The 25,474-nt window shown below is 40.2% G+C and overlaps 1 protein-coding gene across 3 annotated transcripts; it reads right to left on the bottom strand.

Annotated features, from left to right (window-relative positions):
* Window positions 1–461: 461 nt before the first annotated feature.
* Window positions 462–25,474, bottom strand: cabp2a (calcium binding protein 2a). Of its 3 annotated transcripts, XM_061769970.1 has the most exons (8): window positions 23,529–25,474; window positions 23,068–23,250; window positions 9,793–10,014; window positions 5,156–5,186; window positions 4,552–4,686; window positions 3,494–3,603; window positions 3,217–3,364; window positions 462–2,428 (listed from the first exon to the last, which is right to left on the bottom strand). In XM_061769970.1, the coding sequence occupies exons 1-8, from the start codon at window positions 23,586–23,588 to the stop codon at window positions 2,403–2,405; spliced, it is 915 nt and encodes a 304-aa protein (XP_061625954.1). In that variant the 5' UTR covers window positions 23,589–25,474; the 3' UTR covers window positions 462–2,402. The 3 variants fall into 3 exon arrangements, with proteins under 3 accessions (XP_061625954.1, XP_061625955.1, XP_061625956.1); XM_061769971.1 differs by lacking the exons at window positions 23,068–23,250; window positions 23,529–25,474 and adding an exon at window positions 10,283–15,307 and having other exon boundaries at window positions 464–2,428; XM_061769972.1 differs by lacking the exon at window positions 9,793–10,014 and having other exon boundaries at window positions 465–2,428.

Genomic DNA, 25,474 nt, shown 5'->3' with positions numbered 1-25,474 from the left:
GTGCGATGAATGCTGTCTTAACGATGTTTGGTCAAACGAGTGCAATGGTTGACATAAGTCCGTAAAATCAAAAAATAAATATATATATTTTCGACTCAGTGGTATTTTTTTTCTTATATACAGAAGCCATTGACTTTTTAAATTGATAAAGCCGTGATGTGTTCACCCTGCGCTTGCCTGTAGTGCCCCCTTCTGGTATACATACCAAATTGGGTGACGAGCGTGTACAGATGCTGTTGTAGGAACGCTGTACAGCACTCTAGGCCTCATTTTGGGTACTGTCCTCTTCCTACATTCCCTTCCTCTTTTGTTGAGCAAATGTCTGTTGAAATGTCAGGATCTTCAAGTGCTTTAAGGAGAAATTAATTCTTGAAAAGGTCAATCAGTTCTGACATTCTGACACTTATCAACATTTAAGTTAAGGAAACTCTGTTAGGCATTTTCAAGGTTGCCAATATAAGTTCCATATGAGGGGCAACCACGGGGGTTGACAATAGTGACAAGAAAATGAACCACGTGAGGTTCTCAGGGCCATCACCGTGGGTTTCTAAGCAAACTTAGATATGCTACTTGCCTTCATTACATTCAGGTATAGACAAAGGTCACTTTGTGCATGTGTACTATGCATGTAGGAGACTCAAAAAGAAGCAACAAAGTGGTGAAACCTCATCAAAGCATCCCACATGAATCAGTTGGACAAAAGCGCTTATATGTATTCACATTTATTTAGAATGCATATTTTATTGAACACTGTAAAAATAGAGCATTTGTTTCTTGAATCTGTTCAAATATAAATACTTGAGACAATACCATCTAGCAGTTTGACCCCCTCGGTATGTTTGATTCCTTTTGGTGCATTCATTCGACACACCCACAGCGTCCTGGGAGCTGAGAGGTGGCCCGAATTATTCAAGTTTTGAAGCCTGATTTGATATACGTCACGATTTTTGTTATTCATTCAAATTTGGCAGGCTTGTTAACATTACTCTTCTCTGTGGTCTGTTGAATTTACATTTTTTTTGGTAGAAAATTGATGGATGTATGTTTTTATTTTCAATTAAAATTTGAGGAAGAGCAATACTCATTGTACAAAGTAAATGATTTATTCCATAACATTGTTTTTTGTTTGTTTTTACTTCATACAAAGTTTCTTTCAAATACTGTAAATACAGTTAATCTCAGAACCTCTAGTGAAGTGGTCGCCAGCCAATCAGTATAAAACATTTCATTATTAATTTCTAACATACAATTAACAATAATGAGCAGACAAAGTGCAATACACTTTTATTTTAACTGGGGGTCATTACTGATTTGAAACACTTTTTATCAAATGTACTTCTTATTATAATCCAATCACAAGAACCACAGGATTATTCCATCCATCCATCCATCCATCCATCCATCCATTTTCTGAGCCCCTTCTCCTCACTAGGGTCGCGGGCGTGCTGGAGCCTATCCCAGCTATCATCGGGCAGGAGGCGGGGTACACCCTGAACTGGTTGCCAAACAATTGCAGGGCACACATAAACAAACAACCATTCGCAATCACATTCACACCTACGGGCAATTTAGAGACTTCAATTAACCTACCATGGATGTTTTTGGGATGTGGGAGGAAACCCGAGTGCCCGGAGAAAACCCACACAGGCACGGGGACTACATGCAAACAGAACTGTGAGGCAGAGGCTCTAACCAGTTGCCCCCCGTGCCGCCCAGGATTAATCCCTCATGTTTAGCCCCTAAGTATGGTGGCCGCTAATGAACAAAAGCGAAAGGACACTCCTCCAATCTGAAAGTTTATACGAGTCACACGCAGGATTGATTCTGAGTGCAACAGGCACATTAGCATAGTCAGGATTATAACCCAAAATCTTTATTTAGACTTATTTTTAGACACGACAATACATACTACAAACTAATTTGGTTAATTTGGGAAAATAAATCAAGTACAAAAAAGTGAATAAATACATTTAAAAGTGGCATTGTACTATGTAACTAACTGCATAGAAGCTTTTCAAAGTGAAAAAGCAAGCAACATATTTGTTTTATTAAAGTATTTTTTTGTTTTTTTGTTTTAACAAAATCATTTTATTCTCTTTCATTCTATTTTGAATATTTGACCCGTATGAGTCAGCATACTGTGTGACATCGTCGTTTTCAAGATAGTTTGAGCGTAGTCGGCCCTGTCCTTGTTCAACTGCCCGTCTCGTTCATGTCATCGCATTACATGTCACAACAGTTACATTACATATTCACAGAACAGTAACACATGCAAGGGGTTCTCTTACACTTATTAGAGAATGGAAGGATGGAGACAAACATGAATGTATATCAAGAAGAATTACAATGACAAGAACATTAACAGTGTGTCATCCCCATTCATTGCAGCAAAGACGGTTCGCTCAGCGAGACATCATTCGCACAAACTCTGAGGAAAAAAAACATTATTGTCAAGGATAAATGCAACTTTCATTTGAAACTCAAACTGAATTTTAATATGACATATTGATGGACAGGACATGTACAATGTGCATTCCCTGGCCATAACATTAGGTACACCTGCACATTCTCATGCAATCCACGACTAGAGATTATAAAATACACCTTTTTCGAGAAATAATAGGACAGTTTTCATTTATATTGCCAATGGAACATTCACTTTTACGATATGTATAATCTATTCTTCTCTATGCTATGTTGAGATTTGTTTCAATATTTGTGTTAGCAGTAGGATGCAACGCAGTTCTACACCACTGCAAATTGCCATCACAATTACAACCTTGAAGTGCAATGCAAAAGTCATTGAAATAGGTTGTTTTAAGAATGCTGTAATGGCCATTATAATTATTTGTCTTTTGTTTACAATACAAGGGAAAATTCTAAATAGAAAAAAAGGAATAAAAGACAATAATAAAACATGGCAAGTAGCGTGACAGTCTAACACTAAACTTTTATTTTCCACCTACTGAACATTGATATTTATGTATGGCATGCAGCGAATTGTAATTATGTCCCCGTTAATACTGGTATCCCTGTATTTATTCTTTTTGTCAAAAGGACACGTATGATATTTAGAATATGTCCAAAGCCATACTGTATCAGTACTTCATTGTTCAAAATGTCTAAAATTGAACATTAATATCTCAAAGGGAAGATACAATATATTGTATATTTCTGCTGGTGTATCGAATATTAAGGGTACATCCACATCCTCACCCTCAAAGTCTACCTCTCCGTCACCGTTGAGGTCGACGTCACGCAGGATCTCATCGATCTCGCGGTGGTTGAGTTGCTCTCCCATCAGCTTCTTCATGGCTTCTCTCAGCTCCCCAAGGCTGATCTGACCATCCCCATCAGAGTCAAACTGGGAAAATTACAAGAAAAAGAAGGCCAAATGCAAAGGATCCCACACTTTTTTTTTTTTTTTTTAATCATTATAACATCTATGGACAAATAATGGACGACTTGTGTAAGCAGCATCTGAAATGCTTACCTCTTTAAAGGCATCCCTCAGCTCTTTGACTCCAATCATGTCTGCAGTCTCAGCCAGCATTTTGGGACCCATCAACTCCACAAAGTCTTCAAAGTCCACTCTGCCCCCACCTGGAGCCCAACAAACAGGAAGCGTAAAAGAAACTACATTCTGTTGAGTCATGAACAGTTAACCCTTCAACTACCCACTCAAGCAATAAGACCACATTAAGAAAGCAAATCTGTTCAATAGACCTTATGTTTAAAGACATTATTTTACATCCATGACACATTTTTGTTATTGCAGAACTTAAAGGTGTCCTGTTGGACCCTACACAGATGAGATCAAGATGGAATAGTCACTACGATAATACAAGAGACACTCAGGAAGTAATAAACCCAATTTAATTTACCCTAATAGTAAATGATTCCCCCCCCCCAAAATTGTCATGTATTTTAATTTAAACTATGGAAGCCTACAGAGCCCACTAAAAAAAAAAAAAAAGAAGAAGAAGAAAAAAGAAACATAAATCCATCCATCCATTTTCTACACCGCTTATCCTCACTAGGGTCGCGGGTAAACTGGAGTCTATCCCAGCTAACTGCGGGCAGGAGGCAGGGTGCACGCTAAACTGGTTGCCAGCCAATCGCAGGGCACATATAAACAAACAACCATTCGAACTCACAGTCACACCTACGGACAATTTAGAGTCTTCAATTAACCCACCATGCATGTTTTTGGGATGCGGGAGGAAACCGGAGTAGCCGGAGAAAACCCACGCAGGCACGGGGAGAACATGCAAAAGCCACACAGGCGAGGCCAAATTTGAACCCGGGTCCTCAGAGCTATGAGGCGGATTTGCTAACCAGTTGTCCACCGTGCAGCAAAAAGAAACGTTCTATTTAGAAACGTTCTTAGAACGAAATGATGTCTGGTGGATGCCCATCAGAAGCAGAGCTGTGATTTTTTAGGGGCTTTAGTTATATTGTAGTTTATTTCCTGTAATTCCTGTTAGGTGTTTTGGATGATTTCTGAATTTCGTTTTCACTTTTTTCAATGAGCTGTTTTTCAGGACTCACAGATCTGCTGGCTGAGCTCTATCAGCTCCATTTCTGTTGGCATGTATCCCATCGTCCTCATGCACTCGCCAAGGTCCTTAGAGCTGATAAAGCCATCCTTGTCTTTGTCAAACTCTCTGAATGCCTCACGCAGCTCTGTAGGAATAATGGGAATCATTTTTTATCTTAACTGCATCTGTCTCTGCCTTTCGCTCTCTAAAACATTTACAGATTCTGGATCAAAATCACTTTGGAGACCCAATTGCCACTGCAACAATAACATGCAACTGCAATTGCATTTTTAAATCTTTACAATCATGACTGTAGTGTTGACATGGACAGTATGTCATACATCTACTTAGCATTTATACCCTGAAAAGAATTACAGGGAAAATGCCCTTCACCCTGTCTTTTACACATTTCTATTTTGTACAATAATGCTTATTCTAAAACTACTGTAATACTCTCAGTTATGCATACATGAAAAACACATAGTGTACCAGCAATTGGATGTGTCAAGGTGAGGGCAAAGTCAGAAAAGCTCTCATGTTCTCAATCAATTGATTAGATTGAAAGGAATGTGTGATTGAAAGGAGACGCAATCATTTTATGAGAGCAATTATACCTTCCATTTCTTCAGGCCGCAGGTCTCTGTCCTGCAGGGTGTAGATTGAGGTCAAACAGTGCATGAAAAGAGGAGGGAAGACAAGAGAGTGGAAATACAGTTAGATTATAATGTATGTATACACTGCATGGACAATAGTGACGCTGTACCACCACTGGTACAAAAGTTTAGCAATCTTTTCTGTATATGCATGACACAAAAATGTGTAGTGGTTTGTTGATCCACAAATTCACAAGGCTTATATATTTCTGCACACACAAAAATCTATCTGTATGTGCTTAGTGAATTTACAACTGGAATAACCAGAAACTAACAACAGAGACCCAAACAGGTAGCTTCCTTGTGCACACGGACGTACACACACACACACACACACACACACACACACACGCAAACACACGCATATAAATCATATAAGTTATCACTTAGTTTTCACTGTTTTTACCCTTAATGCACAAGACACAATTTAAAGATGTGTAATCAAAAACATTAGGAGACTGTCACATGTTCCAAATTATTTGGTATATGTTGTTTTTGTTCATTTTCCTTAATAGTCCATGTGCTTTTCAGTGAATACATTTCTTGATTTCTTGATAGTCAACAACCATAGTAACTTCTGTAATAATCAGGATTTTATTGAACAATACCACCACCATGACAGCAGTATTTTTTTTGTTTTGCTAAATTACTAAAATACAGTGCTCCAAATTATTATACACATATATGACAGTAATTTTTATTTTTTTATTTCAGTCATTACGTAGAGATCATTTAAAAAAAAATCACACACACAAATGCTATTTACATAAAAAAAAAAAAAAAAAAAAACAGCTTTGCCGATTAAGAATATTCCATTTATATACGGCCATCCAACGTCATGGCTCTTCCTCTGAAGGATTCTCCACAGGTTCTTAATAGGGTTGAGGTCAGGGGACGAGAAGGGCACACAGTATTTCTCCTCTTATACCTACAGCAGCTAAAGTTTCAATGGTATTTTTTTGCAGCGAGAGGACTTTGCAATAGCATGAGAACTATTTTACTGCACAAGGCCTGGTTTTTGGTTTACACAATGGCAGGAAATGGTCAGTTCGAAACACCACATATAGTATGTTGCAGAGGTCATTTTGACACCTTTGGGTGCCCCAAAGGGGGCATACCACTGCACTCCCCATTATTCCAGTACAAAACATCAGTCCACCAGCTTGTTGCACACACCGCAGCCCTGTGGCGATCCACCAACCTTCAAGAACTCCATCCATCTGGACCATCCAAAGTAGCATGGCATTCATCGTTGAATGAAATTGTCTTCATTTATTTGTGAGCCCACTGCAAACGTTTCTCCTTGTGAGCATTGCTTAGGGGGGTGGCTGAAATAAAGCTTTATTCATGACCGCAAACCTTTGGAGGACCTGCATCGAGAGGTTCTTGGGACTCAAGAGACACCGGGAGCTTGAAATCCCTGCTCGCTGCTCATCAGTGTCTTTTGAAAAGCTGCTGTCTTAACTTGATGCAGAACCATTCCTTAATGGGCTTTTATCGGAAGTCACAGACAAATTATTTATTATTATTTATTTATTTATTAAATATCCACTGTTTTCATTCTTTTTGCAAGGCATTAGCCAGTCTGTGCTTTTCATTACATTCACCTGGGAAACTAATTATCAAACCAGTGTGAAATTGTTCAGTGATCGAAATAGACAAGGGAAACAGCAAATGCAATATCGTCCCCTGAAAAAACAAACTTCTAATGTTTTTTGTACTTAAATACAAGATGCCTAAAAATTTGTAACACAGTGCTGAGGTAAGACAAGGATACATCTGTTCACGATATGTATTGTGAGGCTGTGGCATCATCAGCACGAATAAAACAGGATTGGATTAGAGGTTGCTGAGGGGACAACACAAGGAGATTACAACCGTAAATTGTATTACAAATCACGAAAGCTTATCGGTTTTTCATTTTTCCATCCCAAATCAATTTTGTCATCTGGACATGTGTGGATCTTGATTGAATGTAATGAATTGGAATACATTTGATGACTGTCAAAATGTTGACATTTTGTGGCTTGTTTTATTGATCTGTTCTTTCACACGTAGCCTTACTGTTATACTGAAGTTCGAATGTGGGTTATACTGAACTGAGCATGAATGCAATAAGGCCACTGTGGAAAGACCATAGATACTGTATTGCAGAACTTCTGGCAGTCTTGTAATGTAACGGAGTACAAATACTTTGTTACTGTACTTAAATGGAATTTTTACCTATCTGTACTTTACTTAATTATTTATATTTCTGGCAACTTTCACTTTTACGCCATTACACTTCCGAAATAAAATGTATATTATTACTCCCATACATTTCCCCTATCTTCGTTACTCTAAAATAAAATCTGAGGAAATTGTAATGCCTGAACTGCTGAGCACAAAGCAGAAGAATTGTTCTGGCTGTCCCGAGTGAGACATGCAATTTTACTGCACCACTGAAATAAACTAAAATAAAAGTAAAATTAAAATGAATAAAAGCATAATCAAAATGTAAAACACTCAATGACATACACTATGTGTTTGTGACCTTTTAATAGGTGATGAATTAATCTGTCAATTGCTAGGATACTTCCCTTAGATGATCGCTCTGACAGGCAATTTTGGCAGGTTTTTGCTTCCAAATTCGTGGGAAAGGTTTGGGGAAGACTTGTTTCTGCTCCATCATTACTTTGCAAAAGGTTCATCAGAGGATGGTTGGAGGGTTCTGTTGGAGTAGGTATAATAAAATTAATCTGTTTAGCACTTCCCACAGAATGGTCACAAACCCGCCTGGCTAGATTGGTTTTGAGAGAGACATAGGGATTGGGTAAAAAATTATTTTGCTGCGGTACTAGAATAAGTAGGACGAGTATAAAATTATATGCAAGTGTCTTATTATTATGTATACTGTATACTGTAAGTGTGTCTCACCAAAAAAGCTTCAATAAATCTAAACACAATTACTGCAACCCACCCCCACACCCCAATCAACAATGTGCCCCGGGCAGCAACACAGCTTTGCACACCACTGCTAGGTGCAGTAAGGTAAGGGTTTCAAACTTGTTTCCATTGTGGGCTACATCGACTTTATGGTTGCATAAATCCGCCCATCCATCTTCTGTAGTGCTTATCCTAACTAGGGGCGCGGGTGTGTTGGAGGTCATCCCAGCTGACTTGAGAGGCGGGGTACATCTTCAATGTGTCAGCAGCCAATCCCACATTTAAACAACCTTTCACACTCACATTCACAACTAAGGACAATTGAGAGTCTTCATTGAACCTTCGGAATGTGGGTGGAAACCGGAGTACCCGGAGAAAACTTACATAAAAAAACAACAGAAAAAAACAACAGAACATGCAAACTCCACACAGGTAGGCCAGAGCCCAGATTTAAACCATCAAGCTCAAAACTGTGATGCGAATGTGCTAACCATTCATCCATCCATCCATTTTCTGAGCCGCTTATCCTCACAAGAGTCACGGGAGTGCTGGAGCCAATCCCAGCTATCATCGGGCAGGAGGCGGGGCACACCCTGAACTGGTTGCCAGCCAATAGCAGGGCACACATAAACAAACAACCATTCACACACACATTTACACCTACGGGCAATTTAGAGTCGTCAATTCACCTACCATGCATGTTTTTGGGATGTGGGAGGAAACCGCAGTGCCCGGAGAAAACCTATGCAGGCCTGGGGAGAACATGCAAACTCCACACAGGCGGGGCAGGGACTTGAACCCCGGTCCACAGAACTGTGAGGCCGATGCACTAACCAGTCGCCCACCGTGCCGCCAATGTGTTAACCAGTAAATCAATACATATATTATTAATCCGTGCGGCTGGTTACTGTTGTGTGTATAAATGCACAGTATAGTTAGTAGGGGTGTAACGGCACGGTCACAGTTTTTCACAGTACATAAAAAAATGGATGAATGGAAGTTAATTCTTACAAATTAATGTAGCTATTTTCATTAGATATGAACTTTATAAGGTGTGAATGTGAGTCTGAATGGTTAGTCACTTCTGTGTGCCCTGCGATTGGCTGGCAACCAGTTCAGGGTGTACCCCTCCTCTCGTACGAAGATAGCTGGGATAGGCTCCAGCGCGACCCTAGTGAGGATAAGCGGTACAGAAAATGGATGGATGGATGGATGAACTTTATATAGCACTGTCTGGTCCAGTGGGGTGTTGTTCATCTAGTTCAGCAGTGCAATAAATATTGTCCCACTGTTTGAAAGTTGCCTCACATAGTAACTTTGAATGTGGTACATAAACAATGTGTAACATAATGCGCAATGATAGACGTGGTAAGATTATTTCCAAACCAGCACAGCACATCATACTTTAAATGTATTTAAACCCAGTCATAGAAAGTTTCCTCTACATTCAAGGTTATTTTATGTCCCTGCAGACTATAACTCAGTAAATTAGCCATAATTAGCCATATAGTTCCTTCTTAATGCTTTTATCAATTAGTGCTGCTAGCCGGTTATTGATCGCTACATATTATGATTGCATGACATTAATCTGGACAAGAAGATCATCTTCATGTCTCCAGAATAGTGGCAGTTTCTGTCTTTCTTCTGAGAGTGTGTGCAGCAGTCATACATACGATCTGGCTCTGTGCGAAGCCTTGTTTGAGGAAGACACATGCGGGCCCCACGATGTTGTGCAACATGTTGCAGTTCTTAACCAGAGCGCAGAGCGGCTCATCGAACTCTGGGTCGCTCCCTCTATCCTCGTCTTCTTCTGTGTCCTTCTCACCTGCCTCTCTCAGGCCCCCGAGCGTGCCCGTAGTGAGTGGGGACTCACTTCGCTCTACAGGTGACATCCCCTTGGAAGAGGGGAAGCAGTTAAAATGATCAGCAGTGTAACAGATTCCTTTTCACAATATTCACTGTTGCGAACTCAAGTATGCAGTCAAATATTAATATTAATTTAACACTGCAGCGCAATTTCTAGTATCTAATACAGAGAATATTCTTGACATGTTTATTTGAATACAATAAATTAACAAAATTGAGAGTGTGAGATAAATACCCTATCAGGGTGTAAAGTACAAGAGTATATTATCCAGTGAAAGTAGTCACATAGATCCTTACCTTACTCTTTGTACTATTTTTTCTAGATGCTTTGTTGATATTTCCCATCACCACTCACTCTTTTCCGCTTGTTTGTCCAATCACTCACTCCTCCTGTGTCCCACTTCTGCTCATCCTCAATGGTCACATTTAACTCCAAAATCCAACAGCGTGCTACATCCTGTGCATATCATTGGGCTTTGCCTCTGAACACCCACGAGCAAACTTTCCTCTTGTGTGAAAAAGCTACAATCCAAGTTTCCGCTGGTCCAGATGGAGCCAATGTATCCTAATGGATTCTGCATCCGATCCTAAACTCCAATAGGTTTTTAGAGGCTGGTATAAGGCGCTTTAAAGACATGAAGTGTAATTTTATGAACAGGTGCTGAAGAGTGATCGGTCATTATTGGAGAGCCTGGTCATATCCGAGCAGAAACAACCCGCATCTCTGATAGCATGACTTGAACACTTTCTTTCTCTCTCCCCCTCTCTCTCACTCTCTCTTGCTCACACAAACAAATTTTTGTCAGTCTATCTGTCACCCCAGCCTACTGCGAGTGATCCCTTGAATTTGGACCAACTTAATCTAATCCATCCCACCTACTTTCCTGTCTCTCTCCCTTGGTCATCATGTTTATAGTCTCAAAAAGACTAGCCTGGCACAACTCCGTGTGTGCATGAGAGAGGATGGAAGGGGGAGGTGGGTAGGCAGAATTACGGATGGGGAGTTGGCTGTCTGTTTAATCCCTGGCATTTCAGATTAGAGGAAAGAGTTATGTTGGACATGAAAATAAAGGCTTGAATTGGGTTCCTGTTATAAGCAAGGGACATGAAATTGTAAGATCAGACATTTACTTTTGTAATTTTGCATTGAAATGTTAATGGATAGATATCCTGAGTTGTTTCAAACAGGTTATATGCCTGGGGCAGATACTCCCAGGTATATACCATTACATTTTCAAGTATGACCTAAATACGGGACACTTGCCTGCGACAGTTCCCCAAAAATATACATAGTAATATTTCTCTCCATCATAAAGCACAATGCATTATGCCCATCCATCCATTTTCTATACCACATCAACATCGTGTTCAGGGTCACGGGGAATGAGTGCAAAAGGCAGACTACACCTTGGACTGGTCACCAGTCAATCACCGGGCACATGTATACAGAACGGAGTGGGAACTGAATCCACACTGCTTGCATGGAAGTCAGGAGAGTGAACCATTACACTGTCAGTAACCCTTTCCGGATAATGTATATTATTAAATGCATGATTAACAATAGTGTGTGGACGACGATATTATAAATATTAAAACAAAGTTTAAAAAAATGATTTTTTAAATTTGACACACCACAGAGAAGTGTTGTTAACAAGCCTGCCAAATTTTAATGATTAAAAAAAAAGAAGAAAGAAAATAGATAAAAACGAGGCTTCAAAATTGTAAAAAAAATCAAGTTGTTGCCTCCGCTTTCCGCTGAATCCATGAAACCATACCCTGCTGAAAAATGGCTGCTACTTCATCTGCATTCTACACATCTGGGGCTTTTCACACCACAAGATGCTCTAGCCAGCAGCTAGCAGCTGGTTGCGGTGTGAAAAGCCCCAGCTAGCTGCTAGCTCATGAGCTGAAAGGCATCCGCGGCTTCTTTCGGTTGGCAGACGGGCGGCAGGCTCGTCCGTCACATCACCTCCTCACTAGGGAATTCAAATAACGACACCAAGCTGTTCTGTAAATTGTGGTGGAATCCAGGGAAGCTGCATTTTCAGGGTGTAAATATAGCTAGCAAGCCAACTGCAAGTTGTCGTGGTGGAAATGGGCCCAATAATCATAACACAAGATACAACAGGGATTTGGGGCCCTGTGAAAAACATACTCTACCTTTTGGCATTTGGGCCCCACCCACCATTTCAATGACCATAACTGAAAATACTGTTTTCTAGGGCCCATGGGAGTCATAGGCCCTTAGATTCTTCATCACCTTTTTCCTCCTTACAGTGCCGATTTGTGCTATTGCTTGTATTGGCTCACTTTTGCAGTCGCGGATACACGCAAGACCTCATTGCATATGGTACCTTGGCCTTCAGTACGGAATTACCCAATTTAATCCACCTCTCAATACCTCCACTATCACCATGCAATTATAGAAACCATCACCGTAATGTAACAACATGAGACTGTGCCATGTATGTCATCTGGAGCAGTTCAGAAGTACAATATTTATCTAATAACATGACAAAAACATTAAACATCTCAATAAAATACATCATACTCACCACAGATGCTGATTATTAAATGTATTAATGTGTGCAGATCGCCATAAACATGTTTTGCTAGCCGAAGATGACGGTAACAAGTTTTGCTCTGACCAACCAATCAGAGGCCAGAAAAATGCCGATGTCATCGAGGGTCAGCGCTCTGGCCCTGTCAATTTGAAATTAAAAAAAGGCCCACTGCTAATAGAATTGATGTGTTTTTTATTTGTTGAACATTTATTTATCCAGGTAAGGCAATTCATAGGAAATTATAATTTTGGAATGCTGGCCTGGCAGCAGACGCCACAGTAATACAAATCAAATAAAAGCAAATAGATAACAAACTCAACAGTAAAACCTTTCCTTGAGTTGTTGGTGTTTTACATGTTGGGTGTACTGGTAGTGTCATGGTTCGCAGCCCTTCACAGAGCAAGTGCATCTTCTTGGCCAAAGCTCCAACAAACAGCCAAAGGGGGTTAAATTATTGAGCGTGTGAGTCGTTGCGGCGAGAACAGCTTCCCACATGTTGCATTGTCAAAAAGTCACCAACAGAGTGCAGCAGAGCTAATCTGTTGTTGCTGTTGGGAAGCCAAAGCTGCGCTCAAACTGCCACACAAAATGTCCAACGGTAGAGGTCATAAAAAGAGAGATGCAGCACAAGACAGCAAGATGCTCAATGGTTAAAAAAGCCCTTTCATTTTCTCAGACATGGAATCGCTATTTCACTTACAAACATGATTCCCCGAACCTGATTGACCTTTGCTTGACCTTCAAGTTGGATTTGCACAATGTAAGTGTAAATTATGTTGTACAAGGAGACGGATGAGATGTCAAACAACATGACTTGAATCCGCAATGTCTCAGTTATATAATAGTATGTGCCTTATAGCTCACTGATCCAGCTGGACGGTCATCAGATTAGCAAGCCTCAGCCCTGGCTTTACCCCCGCATTGTACATTTTCACACACAATCACTTGATGATTCAGATTAAATAGAGCAGTTGCACCAGTGTATAGTTATATTGTTGCAGGAGATGTATTTTGAAACGCCAAAGATAGCTTCCCAGTGATCATAATAAGCATTGTTGAAAACAATAATTGTGGTTTGATTAGTAAATAGAAATGTCAGTGACGGTTCATAATAGCAGTTTGCTGACAATGTATTGGAATTCCCTCGACAGTGGCAAGCACGGAAGTTAGGTCGACAGAAAATCCATTGCTGGGGCAGTAAACAACAACATGGACAGAGTCCAAAAATTGGGATTTTGGACTACTCAAACTTGGTTTGGGCCAGGGCAACAATATTGGCAGTCATGTTTCATACTAACAAACATACAAAATTTAACACAGACTACTCCAAAATGTGCCATGAGTTTAGCATAGTGGTTAAAATCATTTTTAGGATTATCTTAATAAAGGTTTCAGTCTACCTGCGAGTATCAATGTCACAAAAAAAAAAAAAATCATTAGAAAAAGGCAAGACATGAATGTCTGTATCAAGCAGTGGTTAGGAACCTATGGCTCACGAGCCACATGTGGCTCTTTTGAGGACTGCATCTGGCTCCCAGATGACAATTTTTAACACAATAAATAAAGAATAATTCCACTGACATTTTAAGGTAAAACATTACACAAATCGCAACGTTAAAAATAACGATTAAAATGAAAAACATTTTCATGCATTTTAATCCAGCCATCCATTTTCTAATACAATGCAGGTGGCTGGAGTCAATGCCAACTGTCCTTCCGGGTACAGTAAGGTCAGACTATTTTTATTGGATAATGCGGTAGCCTACCGAGTTGTTGTGCGGTTCAGAAGTAAAATTCCCTCCTTTAAATCAAATAGGTATCTTTTGATGAGAAAGACAGCAAAAAGAAGGAAAGATGAGGAGCACCATACATTTTAGCAAGAATGGACAGAGCAATCTGCCTTTTTAGAGAGAGCACATTCTGTGGTGTATCTAATATACTATGATAAAATTTCATCAATGCAACAGTCAAATATCAAGCAGCACTTCGACATCTTTCGATTTGCATCGAAATAGCCAGCGGGGAACATCAGGAAGAAGGCATGCCAAGCGCTACTGTGCAAGCTAGTCAGCAGCAACTCCGTGTATGGAACCCACATGATGATTAGAATTCGGCTCACTTTGCTGGTTCTTTCGTAATAGTGAGGAACGAAAAGCCGTTGACAGATGGTGCGTACGCCAAGGATTCATGCTTAATGTGACGATTTTTCAGATAACGACAAGATAATCAAACAAATAAAAGACATGCCTCTGTCAGCAACACAAGTGAAAGACATAAATGGAGTGTGATACTTTTCCCCTCATTTTGGATGAGTCGACAGACGTAAGCCATTCACCGTGACTGCAAGGTGTGCTGCCAGTGACACACTGTGTGAGGAAAGGTTTGCTGCTTTGCCAATGAAAGGGTCTGCCAATGAAAGGGTCAAAAAGAGGGGAGGATTTATTCAAGTCTCTCACTGAATTCACTAAAGAAAAAAAAATCTACCCATGGCTAAGCTCATTTTGTCGTGTACTGATGGTGCTCCGTTGTATGGTGGGGAAATACAGAGGAAACATCAAGACCAACCTACGAACACATTTAACGGATGGAAGCCTGCGTGAAGCTTAACCTCACCACTTATCAACCAGACCACAAAGCCATCAGCAAAACCATGTAGCACCAGAAGTCCCATTAATGGTAAGAAATATTTTATTTATTTTTGCTTAGCTTCATCCATCCATCCATTTTCTGAGCCCCTTCTCCTCACTAGGGTCGCGGGCGTGCTGGAGCCTATCCCAGCTGTCATCGGGCAGGAGGCGGGGCACACCCTGAACTGGTTGCCAGCCAATCGCAGGGCACATACAAACAAACAACCATTCGCACTCACATTCACACCTACAGGCAATTTGGAGTCTCCAATTAATGCATGTTTTTGGGATGTGGGAGGAAACCGGAGTGCCCGGAGAAAATCCACACAGGCACGGGGAGAACATGCAAACTCCACACGGGCGGGACGGGGGATTGAACCCGGGTCCTCAGAACTGTGAGGCTGACGCTCTAACCAGTCGCCCACCGTGCCGCTCTGCTTAGCTTCAGTATAACAAATATGTGGCTTTCATGTCTCTCTCAGCCAAAAAGGGTCCCAACCCCTGGTATAAAGGTTACTGGAAGTCAGCTCTTTGTTTGAAATTATAAAGAATATATCCTCTCATTGATTCTTTACATTTAGTATCATCCACTTACATGTGTCTTCTGAGCTTAGATGTGAGATAATTACTCATATAACTGCTTAGACATCTGGAAGATTGTAAGTTTGGACAGTCAGGCTGTATTAAAATGAAGTGAAAAGTAGGAAAAGGTGTTTTTTTATGATTATATTTTTTTTTCATCAAAAGATCTCTTGAATCTATGTAAAGGGGAACTTTAAGTAATGTGTGCCAAACTGGTGAGAAATTTGTTATTTATTGTTTCCTATAATATATCTTTGTTCATCTATCTATCCCAGGGACACAGTGCTCTTCCACTAGATGACAGAAGTTCTTATTAACCTGTGTATCCATCTGTTGCCATTCATAACACAGAATATCTTTGTGTTCAACTCAACAGGCCCATATTTATGACATTTTTCTTTTGTGGTGTGCCATGAATGGGGAGATTTTTGTAATGTGAAATATTCGGTAAACTGCTCTAAAGTTATAGTGTCCATCCATTTATTCATCCATCAAGCTATCCATCAATTGTCCTTGATAGGGTTACAGGTAACTGGAGCCTATCCCAGCTGGCACAGGGCAAGAGGCAGGTAGAAATATTCATGAACTGCTGCAAAGGAAACTAGACTAAAAACTAGATTTTCTTTTTTGTAGTTTATTGGTGTATTAGAACTGAAATGAGTGATAATAGCGCTCTAAACCCAAGCTATAAGCGAAACTCCTAATCAAAAAACAAGGAAAATAGAGGAGCTCCATTTTTGCTCCTTTGTGTGCATCTTTAAATCACCTTGCTAACAGAACTTCTTCAGAATATGTCTTCTATTTCAATGAATATTCAACAACTGCTGAGAGGCCAGATGTATTGGGGAAAAAAATTGTTTCAAGAGGGACAATGGAATTTTGTCTAATCTGACATCATTGTACAGACTGAAACCACTTAGGGGTAAATCAGTTGTCCCGCACTCCCTGCTCCCTCCCTCGAAAGGAGGATGATAGCTTTTGCCCTTGTCCACGCTTTGCTTTTGAATTGCCATATGATCAAAAAGTAGGGTCTATATCTTCTCCACAGTCTGGGACATTCACCGGATTAATTATTTTCTACATTAAGAGGATAATACATATACATTACAAATACTGCAGGCTAGAACTGGATGTTCTTGATCTCTATCCACATGGTAGAGGTGTGTAGGTGCGTTTCATATTTGCTCTGATTGATTATAGGGTATTATATATATATATATATTCTGAGTCACGAATGGTGTAGTGGTTCACTCGCTTAACTTCAGTGCAGGCTGCATGTGTTCAGTTCCCATTCAGTGATGATGTGAATGGTTGTCGGTCTCTATGTGTGCCCTGTAATTGACAGGCAATCAATCAAGGGCGTAGGCTGCCTTTTCCCTGAAGGCATCTGGGATAGGCTCTCGCTCCACAGGGTGTAGAAAATAGAAGGATGAATAAATAGGCGGACGGATATTATCATCAAACTTTTTTACCTTTGCAATAACCAGTGATGCACCCAAAAATGTTTGCGTGGGGTGGCAAAGGTTTGATTGAAGCCTGTCCAAGACCAGTCGTTGACCGGGGGCTGTTTTTCCACTTTTTCCCCTTGAAAAACATGGAGGGGGGCGATGCCAGTGACGTGTAACACGTTACGTTACGTTTGCCAGTGACGTTTAACACGCCACTCCAAAATGGCCGCCATTTTTTTTTTTTACTGCCTTTAGAAAGCTAGTCAGATTACAGTTACTCTGCCATATCATTGCTAGTTACTATAGCATCAACAATGACAATCATAGGTTGCTGATGGCGAGAAGAAGGAGCCCTCATCACAAATTGTAACTTTCTAGATTGACAGACCTCTTTTAAATACAGAGGAAAATGTGTGGGAGGCTATTGTTTATCATACAGTCCGAAGTGCAAAAGAAAATGCACGGCTTCACTGTTGCTACATATTTTTTTGTTATTTCCCTGAAAGAAAAGTGTGATTGATTGTTGTTACTTGTTTATTTACACATTTAAGAACATAGTTATGCATGCTGTCATGTTAAGCGCACAATGCATGGTGGGTTCATTTTTCATTCAAAAGCGGGTCAGTTGAAAAGCATTATAGAGGAGGAATGGACTGACTGTGGCTGTTCAGACCGTATTCACTGAAGGACTTACTTATCTCAAATAATATTTATCATGAAAGCCGTGATCTCACAGCGTTGTTCGTACTGCTATGGCAAAGCTAGCAAGGTAGCTTAACTCAGGCCGCGCCGCTGACGTCACGTGAGTCCTGCTCCTCCCCTTCATCGCACGCACACACACACACACACACACACACACACACAATATGCACACAGCGGTTGTATTTCTTTAATGTATCAAAATTACGATCGTGGGAGGAAGTGTGTGTGCGTGGGTGTGTGGGTGTGTGTGGGTGTGTGAGAGAGACGGTGGAAGGAATCAGGTAAAACAATGAGCTATCAAAAAACCTGAATGCCAACAAAATGACTTCTGTTGGCCCTAATCACGCTTTTAAAACAACATTCACTTGTGCGGTAACTACTATTCTGTCTATCGCTTCCCGCGGCCCCTTCAGAATGAAGGAAACCACACAACTTGAACAATATAGGACTATTCCTTTTGCCAAACAGATCAGAAGTACATTTTCGCCAAGTAATCAGTCATTCACAATACAGCTGGGAAGCGCTCTGTCTGGGCATGCGTCGTCTCGACGTAATTGGGTGGCGACGTCATTGTTTACGCATGGCGTAAATATGGCGGCTCCTGATGGAGCTCGTACGTGACGGAGCTCTTGTTTTTAACTATACTTTTTATCAAGGCGGCACGGTGGGCGACTGGTTAGCACATCTGCCTCCCAGTTCTGAGGACCAGGGTTCAAATCCCGGCCCTGCCTGTGTGGAGTTTGCATGTTCTCCCCGTGCCTGCGTGGGTTTTTTCCAGGTACTCTGGTTTCCGTTCACATCCCAAAAACGTGCGGTAGCTTGATTGAAGACTCTAAATTGCACGTAGGTGTGAATATGAGTGCGAGTGGTTGTTTGTTTCTATGTGCCCTGCGATTGAACCAGTCTTTTTAAAGACATGCATTTCTCCACCACCCGACTCTTGTCTCGTTTTGTAAACTTTCACCAGACAACAGCTTCGTGGGTAACTTAATACGAGTGAATAGGACAGTGTAACTACCTGGACATCCTCCTACCGTCCCGCTGTCATCAGGTGCCGTGTTCGGCTGTGACATGTCACCAACAATGAGGGTAAGTTGACTTGTGTGCTTATTTTTATGATTATAGTCCACAATGACCATTTCATTTTGATTCCTTTTGGCGCATCCATTCGACACACCCACAGCGTCTGAGAGCTGAGAGGTGGCCCTTATTATTCAAGTTTTGAAGCCTGATTTTATATACTGGTACTTAGAGATGTTTTTATTCATTCAAATTTGGTAGGCTTGCTAACATTTGTCTGTGGTGTGTCAGATTTTTGAGCCTGTTTAGTGCCACTTTAATGTTTGTTTAAGTGCAGTTTTTTTTTAACTAAAGTTATAAATAAAACAGACTCATGTTTTATTTATATTTTTTATCTAAGATATTTTGTTTATTGTTCTACATTACAATGTCAGTGTTCATTATACTTACAATTACAATTAATAGTATTCTTCTTCTTCAAAAGGAGGTACTTGAATTATTGGATATATCATCATCATTATGTATATCAGTGGCATAAAAAACATCAACGATGCTATCGTTTGTCATGATCGTTCTGGGGTAAAATATATCGTCCTAAATAAAATAAAGTAACAACTGTCATAAAAATTTGCAATATAGCGGGACCCCAAAGCAAGAACCGTGATATAGTGGAGGATTACTTAATTGGGGACCCTAAATTGCCCGTAGGTGTGAATGTGAGTGCGAATGGTTGTTTGTTTATATGTGCCCTACGATTGAACCAGTCCACGGTGTTCTTCGCCTTGTTCAAAGTCAGCTGTGATAGATTGATCCTTTCCATCTCATATTGTGCGAATAGAAAAAGTGGTGGAGAAGATCTGCATCTGGCTGTCTTGTCTTCTCACTCATTGCAACTATAATCTAATCCCTGTCAAATCCCACACTCAATCTCTTCTGCCTTTCTTTCTATATGACATCCATGACGTCTGGCCCTCATCCCAGAGCCCCCACCACCTTTATCGTCTGCTCTATTTGTTATCGAGAGAATAGGTGACTCATTTTAACTACAAGAACATCCATCCATCCATGCATTCTCAACACCGCTTATCCTGTTCAGGGTCACGGTGTGCTGGAGCCTATCCCAGCTGATTTCGGGCGAAAGGTGGACTACACCCTGAACTGGTCGCCAGTCAGTCGCAGGGCACATAGACACGGACAACCAATCGCACTCACATTCACACCATGACTGAACCCACGCTGCCTGCACCAAAGTCAGGCAAGTGTACCACTACACCATCAGTGACTCACAGTGGACATCAATCGAATTTGATTTTTATAGCATTTTTAATATATAAAAATGCAGCCCAAAGTGCTTCACAGACATAAAAACAGACAATTAAAATCGCAGAAAACATACAAAAACCCACCCCTCCCATGCCCACATAGAAATGCAAACACACTAATACGCACAAACATGCATGCATGCACACACAAACACAGCACCTATTGACTAATATTATAGAGACATGACAAGGCACTGAGCATCCTGGGTGAGGAAAGGCAACCTGTGGGAGCCATCCACACCGAGAGGATGTAGGATGCCACCACAGAGGCCACCATGACCAGGGTAGACCAGGGGGGACTCCCCACAGTGTGTAGATCCCTAGCCCCCACAGCCCACAGATCCAATGAGGAGACAAACGAGTAAAACTTAAACAGATAAAAACTGAAGGACAATAAGAGATTGAATAAAATAGGTTAATTAATGAATTAACAGCAAAAAGAAGAGGGTGCCCCAGCTGTGTAATACTGTACCACATTTAGCCATTTTAATACTATAGTCATTGCTCCCACAGTGCAGAGAGCGCATAGAGTCATCTCAGTGAGGTGCTGCCCGGCACAATCCCTTTCCTTTTCCTTCACACAAGCATACATTCCAAAAAGATTTGCACATTTGTGAGGCCACACACTGACGTTGGACGAGAAGGCCTCTCAGTCTCGGCTCGACTTCATCTCAAAGGTGTTCTATCGGGTTGAGGTCAGGACTCTGTTCAGGTCAGTCAAGTTCATCCACACCAAACTTTTTCATTTATGTCTTTATGGGCCTTGCTTTGTACATTGGTCATACTGGAACAGGAAGTTCAGGAACAGGGAAATATTGACCCCTGAGTTTCAATGAAAGGAACTCTGAATGCTTCAGCATACCAAGAGATTTTGGACAATTCCATGCTCCCAACTTTGTGAGAACAGCTTGGGGATGGTGCCTCCCTGTTCCAACATAAATGTGCACCAGTGCACATTCAGACATGGATGGCAGGGGTTGACTCCAATGACTGGACTTCACCACCTCTTCAGCTTCCATATATTCACTCTCCACTGCCTTCTACTCACAAATTCATATGGACACCTCCATTGTGAATATCTGCCATCAAAACACATGGACTGCTGTGACAGCTCAGATACCTGAACAGAAGTTCACAAGTTTGTTTACTCCATGGCCTATCACTTCTGTGACACTGGATACAAGCGTTGGTACATGCTGAGATCTTATGCCAAGTCGACTTTAGCCAGTATTGTTAAAACACAATGGAGGTTTAACTAAATCACATTTGCTGGCTGTCAAGCGACATTCAGCCAATCAGACAACTGCAAAAAAACAGTCACCACCTTTGTCACCAATTCTGGCATCCTCTTCCTCAACATTGTGAGATATATAGTCTCTCTCTCTCTCTCTCTCTCTCTCTCCCCCTCTCTCTCTCTCTCTCTCTCTATATATATATATATATAATGTACATATATCTGGCCAAATGCATTTGAAAAAAATGGCAGCCTAATTACGACAGATTTTAGTAATAGGAGGTTGGTTTGGCGTAGTAACTATGAACTAGTGTAATTTAGTGATAAATACTGCCCCAAATAGATCAGACACTCAGCAAAATATGTAACTCCACACTAAAATAATCAAGGAATGACAAAAACGGAAGATTAACTATTTAATTGGAAGTCCTGCTCCGTTTCCAACCCAGCTGGTACACACCTGTTTTCATACGTCTTTGTCAAAGAGCTAGAAGACTTCCTTATAGAATATATTGGTAGTCCCTCCATTTAAGATAGCCCGTGGAACCTCCTCGATGCTCGATCCTTGCACCATGTATAAAACCAGGCCTAGCCTTTATGGTGCCTGAGGCAGATTTGCTCAATGCCCCCCCCAGTACACCCTGCCAGATCACCCCCCCCTGCTCTCAGGAAATACTTGAGAAATACTTAAGGGACCACGGCTGTGAAAAAACATCACAATAGTTTAATACTTACGAAAATACATAATAATATTTAATATTAATCAAATTAAATGAAATGAAAAAAAATACAATGAGATGGAATAAATCTGGAACATCAAAGTTGTGTCATAAGAATAAAACTCAAATTTAAAAAAATAAAGGTTTTCAAGTAATAAATACTTACGTGGAACATCAAAACTGTGCAATAAGAATAACATTCACAGTAAAAAAAAAAAAAAAGGGGTTTTAAGTAATAAATACTTATCTTACATTACAACTGTGCAATAAGTAGAATGTTTTCAACAATCTTTCAAGTAGTTCACTTGGTCTCAGCTAAAACTGAACACGTCTGTGTTTTTTCGTAGTTTTTTTTTTTTTGCAGCAAAGGCATCAATGTTATCATCATATGATACCTGCCTAGAAACTTCCTGATTGATGCTTATTAATGCCAGTCCATGTGACGTGACTTGTCAAATGACAAACATAGTTACTTTTTTATGTATTTGTTTTTCAAGACAGAAATGTAAAGGGGGCACCACTGGGCGTCAGAAATTATTTTATGATTTTATTTAAATATTTTTCCCGAGCAGAAAGGTTAATGTTAAGCCCTGGTTGTGGCATTTAAAAGTTAAGATCGACCTGTCTTGACAAAATCAATATTTTTTGCACCGCTTCACTTTTCTTTTGTTGGTTGTGTTTGTTGGTTTTGCTGCTCAACAACTGAAACCATAATAAAATAATACATCTTAGAGTCAACGCTAAAGCCATGTTGACGAAATTGTATTTTTTCCCCAGGTCCCTTGATATCTCATCTGAACTGAAATCATGTTGAACGATGAGTGAAACCATCACAACAAAGTATTGCCCAGTTGAGTATCCTACCTGTCCAAACACAGAGTCAACAATGGGCCGCAGATTTCTCCGGTCTCCTTCTTGCAGCCAAAGGTCATCACGGTCTCCCACAGGGGAGGACAGGCTTAAGGTTTTGGCCTTTGGCTTTGGAGGCCTCTTTATGCTCGCTGAACTCCAACGCCTCAGAGACTCGATCTTCTTTTTGATGGAACCCTATAGAGAATGCATTACTCAATTATCAGAAGAGAGGTAAAAAAAAAAATGGAAAGTGCAAGTTTATTTGTTTGGACAGAAGAAAACATAGCCTATGACACACACAAAAACACATAGAGATTGTAGATATCAAAGAGGGAGTGTGTTTAAACAAGTTAGGCCTCAAATGAGGAATGCTTGGGAGAAATTCAGACTGAGATAACAAGATGAATAATAGCAGGATACAGGTCAGCACCAAATCAAATACATTACAGTATGGGAGCTGTGCATCAACTGACCTTCTTCATTAACTTTCCTTCTGGTACCTCCATGGATGACATGCTCTTCATGTCAGTCATCTTCGCTGCCAGATTTGCATGCACAGAGATGTCTGCTCTTTCCTTCCGTCCTCTTTATCTGTTTGTAGAGCATCTGACACAGGTTGATAATCTGAGGCACATCTCTTACTGTTGTTGCTCCTCCTCTCATCCCTGCCTCTCTTTCATCCCGACTGCTCTATGCGTAGTTTTATTTGTCTGCTATGTATCCAGTAAATAACTTGTATAATTTACCACAGTATGTTACCACAAATACAAAACATGATTTGCGTCCATGGCAATATGTATGCATGTGCGCATAATTAAAAAACAACAACACATATTTGGACAGTTGATTCACAAAATGTGCACTCTTTAATAAGTGTGTCAGCGGAGTTGCAGACACATTTTTTTCCAATCTCCAATAATCCCATTTTCTCAGTCGTGTTGATGGTGTCAATTGTTGTCATGTGCCCTGTGACTGACCGGTGAGAGCGTCTTACCCGAAGTTAACTGGGATAGACTCCAGTGACGCAAAGCAAGAAAAGTAGTATATCAAATTAGTAAATACAGTGCTGTTGTTTAAAGCATTAAACAATGTTTCAGTTATTTTAAGAATAATATAAGTATGCAATAAGTCATATTAAACTATTTTCATAAGAATCATTGATGTTTCTTTTTTTATTAATGCACGCTGAAGCTCATTTAACATAATTAAGAAAATGATTTGTAAAAAGTATTACAATACAGATGGCAACTATACAAGTAAATAGGAGGGTATAGATTATAGCATTAGCGCCTAATGGCCAAAAGAAAATGACAAACATGGAACACAGATTTAATGCTCTACCCAGCATCTGTCAACTATAAACACTGTATTAGTGCATTAAACCCTCTCAAGCAATTCTTTCAACCTCCCTTCACCTTCTCACACTCCTTCTTCTCCTGTCACACCTCTACCTGTTTACAACAAAACTTTATAGGCTTTCATTTTGATCAATCTACATAATTCATTGTATTATGTGAGTGCCAAGATGGAGCAACACATTCACTGGATTTACTCCTTCTGTTTATTTATAAGAACAGTAATCAATTGACTTCATCCCTTCAGTTGACATACTATTATTGTACAGTACATGCTCAAAGTTTTGGGCTAGAGAAAGAAACAATGGAACAGAAATGTCCCAACTGATGGGAGATTATCTGTTGAATGGCTGAGATCAAAAGGGAGCTGTGTATGTAGGTCTGAGTCTTTCGTTTTAATCCTTTTCTGTTTTTATATTCATCATCTTCATTCTTTAATATTCTCTCCAAATTGCAACTACCTCCATGGTTAATCCTACATTGGGTTGACCCACATTACACCTACCACCCTGTGTGGGTGTGTGTGTGTCTCAGTGTGACGGAACAAGACGATATGGATGGCAGTTATGAGACAGTCAATCAAAATTTGTGTCTGACATGATCAAATCCAATCTTCCAGAAAGGTGGTCAAATGTTCAGCAGTGCAGATTTATAATGATCCTGGATTAAGGGACCTGAAAAGTATAATCCTACTTTAACGTGTTTCATGTTAATGGATGACATAACTGATCGCCCTCTAGCGATAGACAAAAGAAACAAAATGAATTATTATTGTCATTCAAATCTTTCGATGTCTTGGTCCAGGCAAGTGCATTTGTTTGTCCTTTATTTAGAAGTTATTGAAACTCTGCACAATGTGCCTGTTAAATCTAGACATGTATTGGTGCATATAGACACTTTGATCGTGTCGCAACATGTGTCACAATATTTTAATTCTATATAGAGTAGTTGGATTTAATTGCACATTTACAGTTATGGTTTCTTTCCTCGATATATTATTTATAGCATTTTACCCAGTTCTAGTGTTTTATATTGAGCTCTGATTAAACAAACTAGAACTACGG

Source organism: Phyllopteryx taeniolatus, chromosome 4 (assembly GCF_024500385.1).
Source record: "Phyllopteryx taeniolatus isolate TA_2022b chromosome 4, UOR_Ptae_1.2, whole genome shotgun sequence".
NCBI classification, from domain to species: Eukaryota; Metazoa; Chordata; class Actinopteri; order Syngnathiformes; family Syngnathidae; genus Phyllopteryx; species Phyllopteryx taeniolatus.
Note: the sequence above shows the minus strand (reverse complement) of the source record. Positions and strands in the feature narration are given on the sequence as shown.

Coding starts and splice junctions, on each gene's coding strand:
- cabp2a (XM_061769970.1), bottom strand. CDS start 23,588: ATGACTGACATGAAGAGCATGTCATCCATGGAGGTACCAGAAGGAAAG. Junction 5,187..9,792: donor GCTTCGCACAGAGCCAGATC/GTATGTATGACT, acceptor TACACCCTGCAG/GACAGAGACCTGCGGCCTGA. Junction 3,365..3,493: donor TGAGGGATGCCTTTAAAGAG/GTAAGCATTTCA, acceptor TAATTTTCCCAG/TTTGACTCTGATGGGGATGG.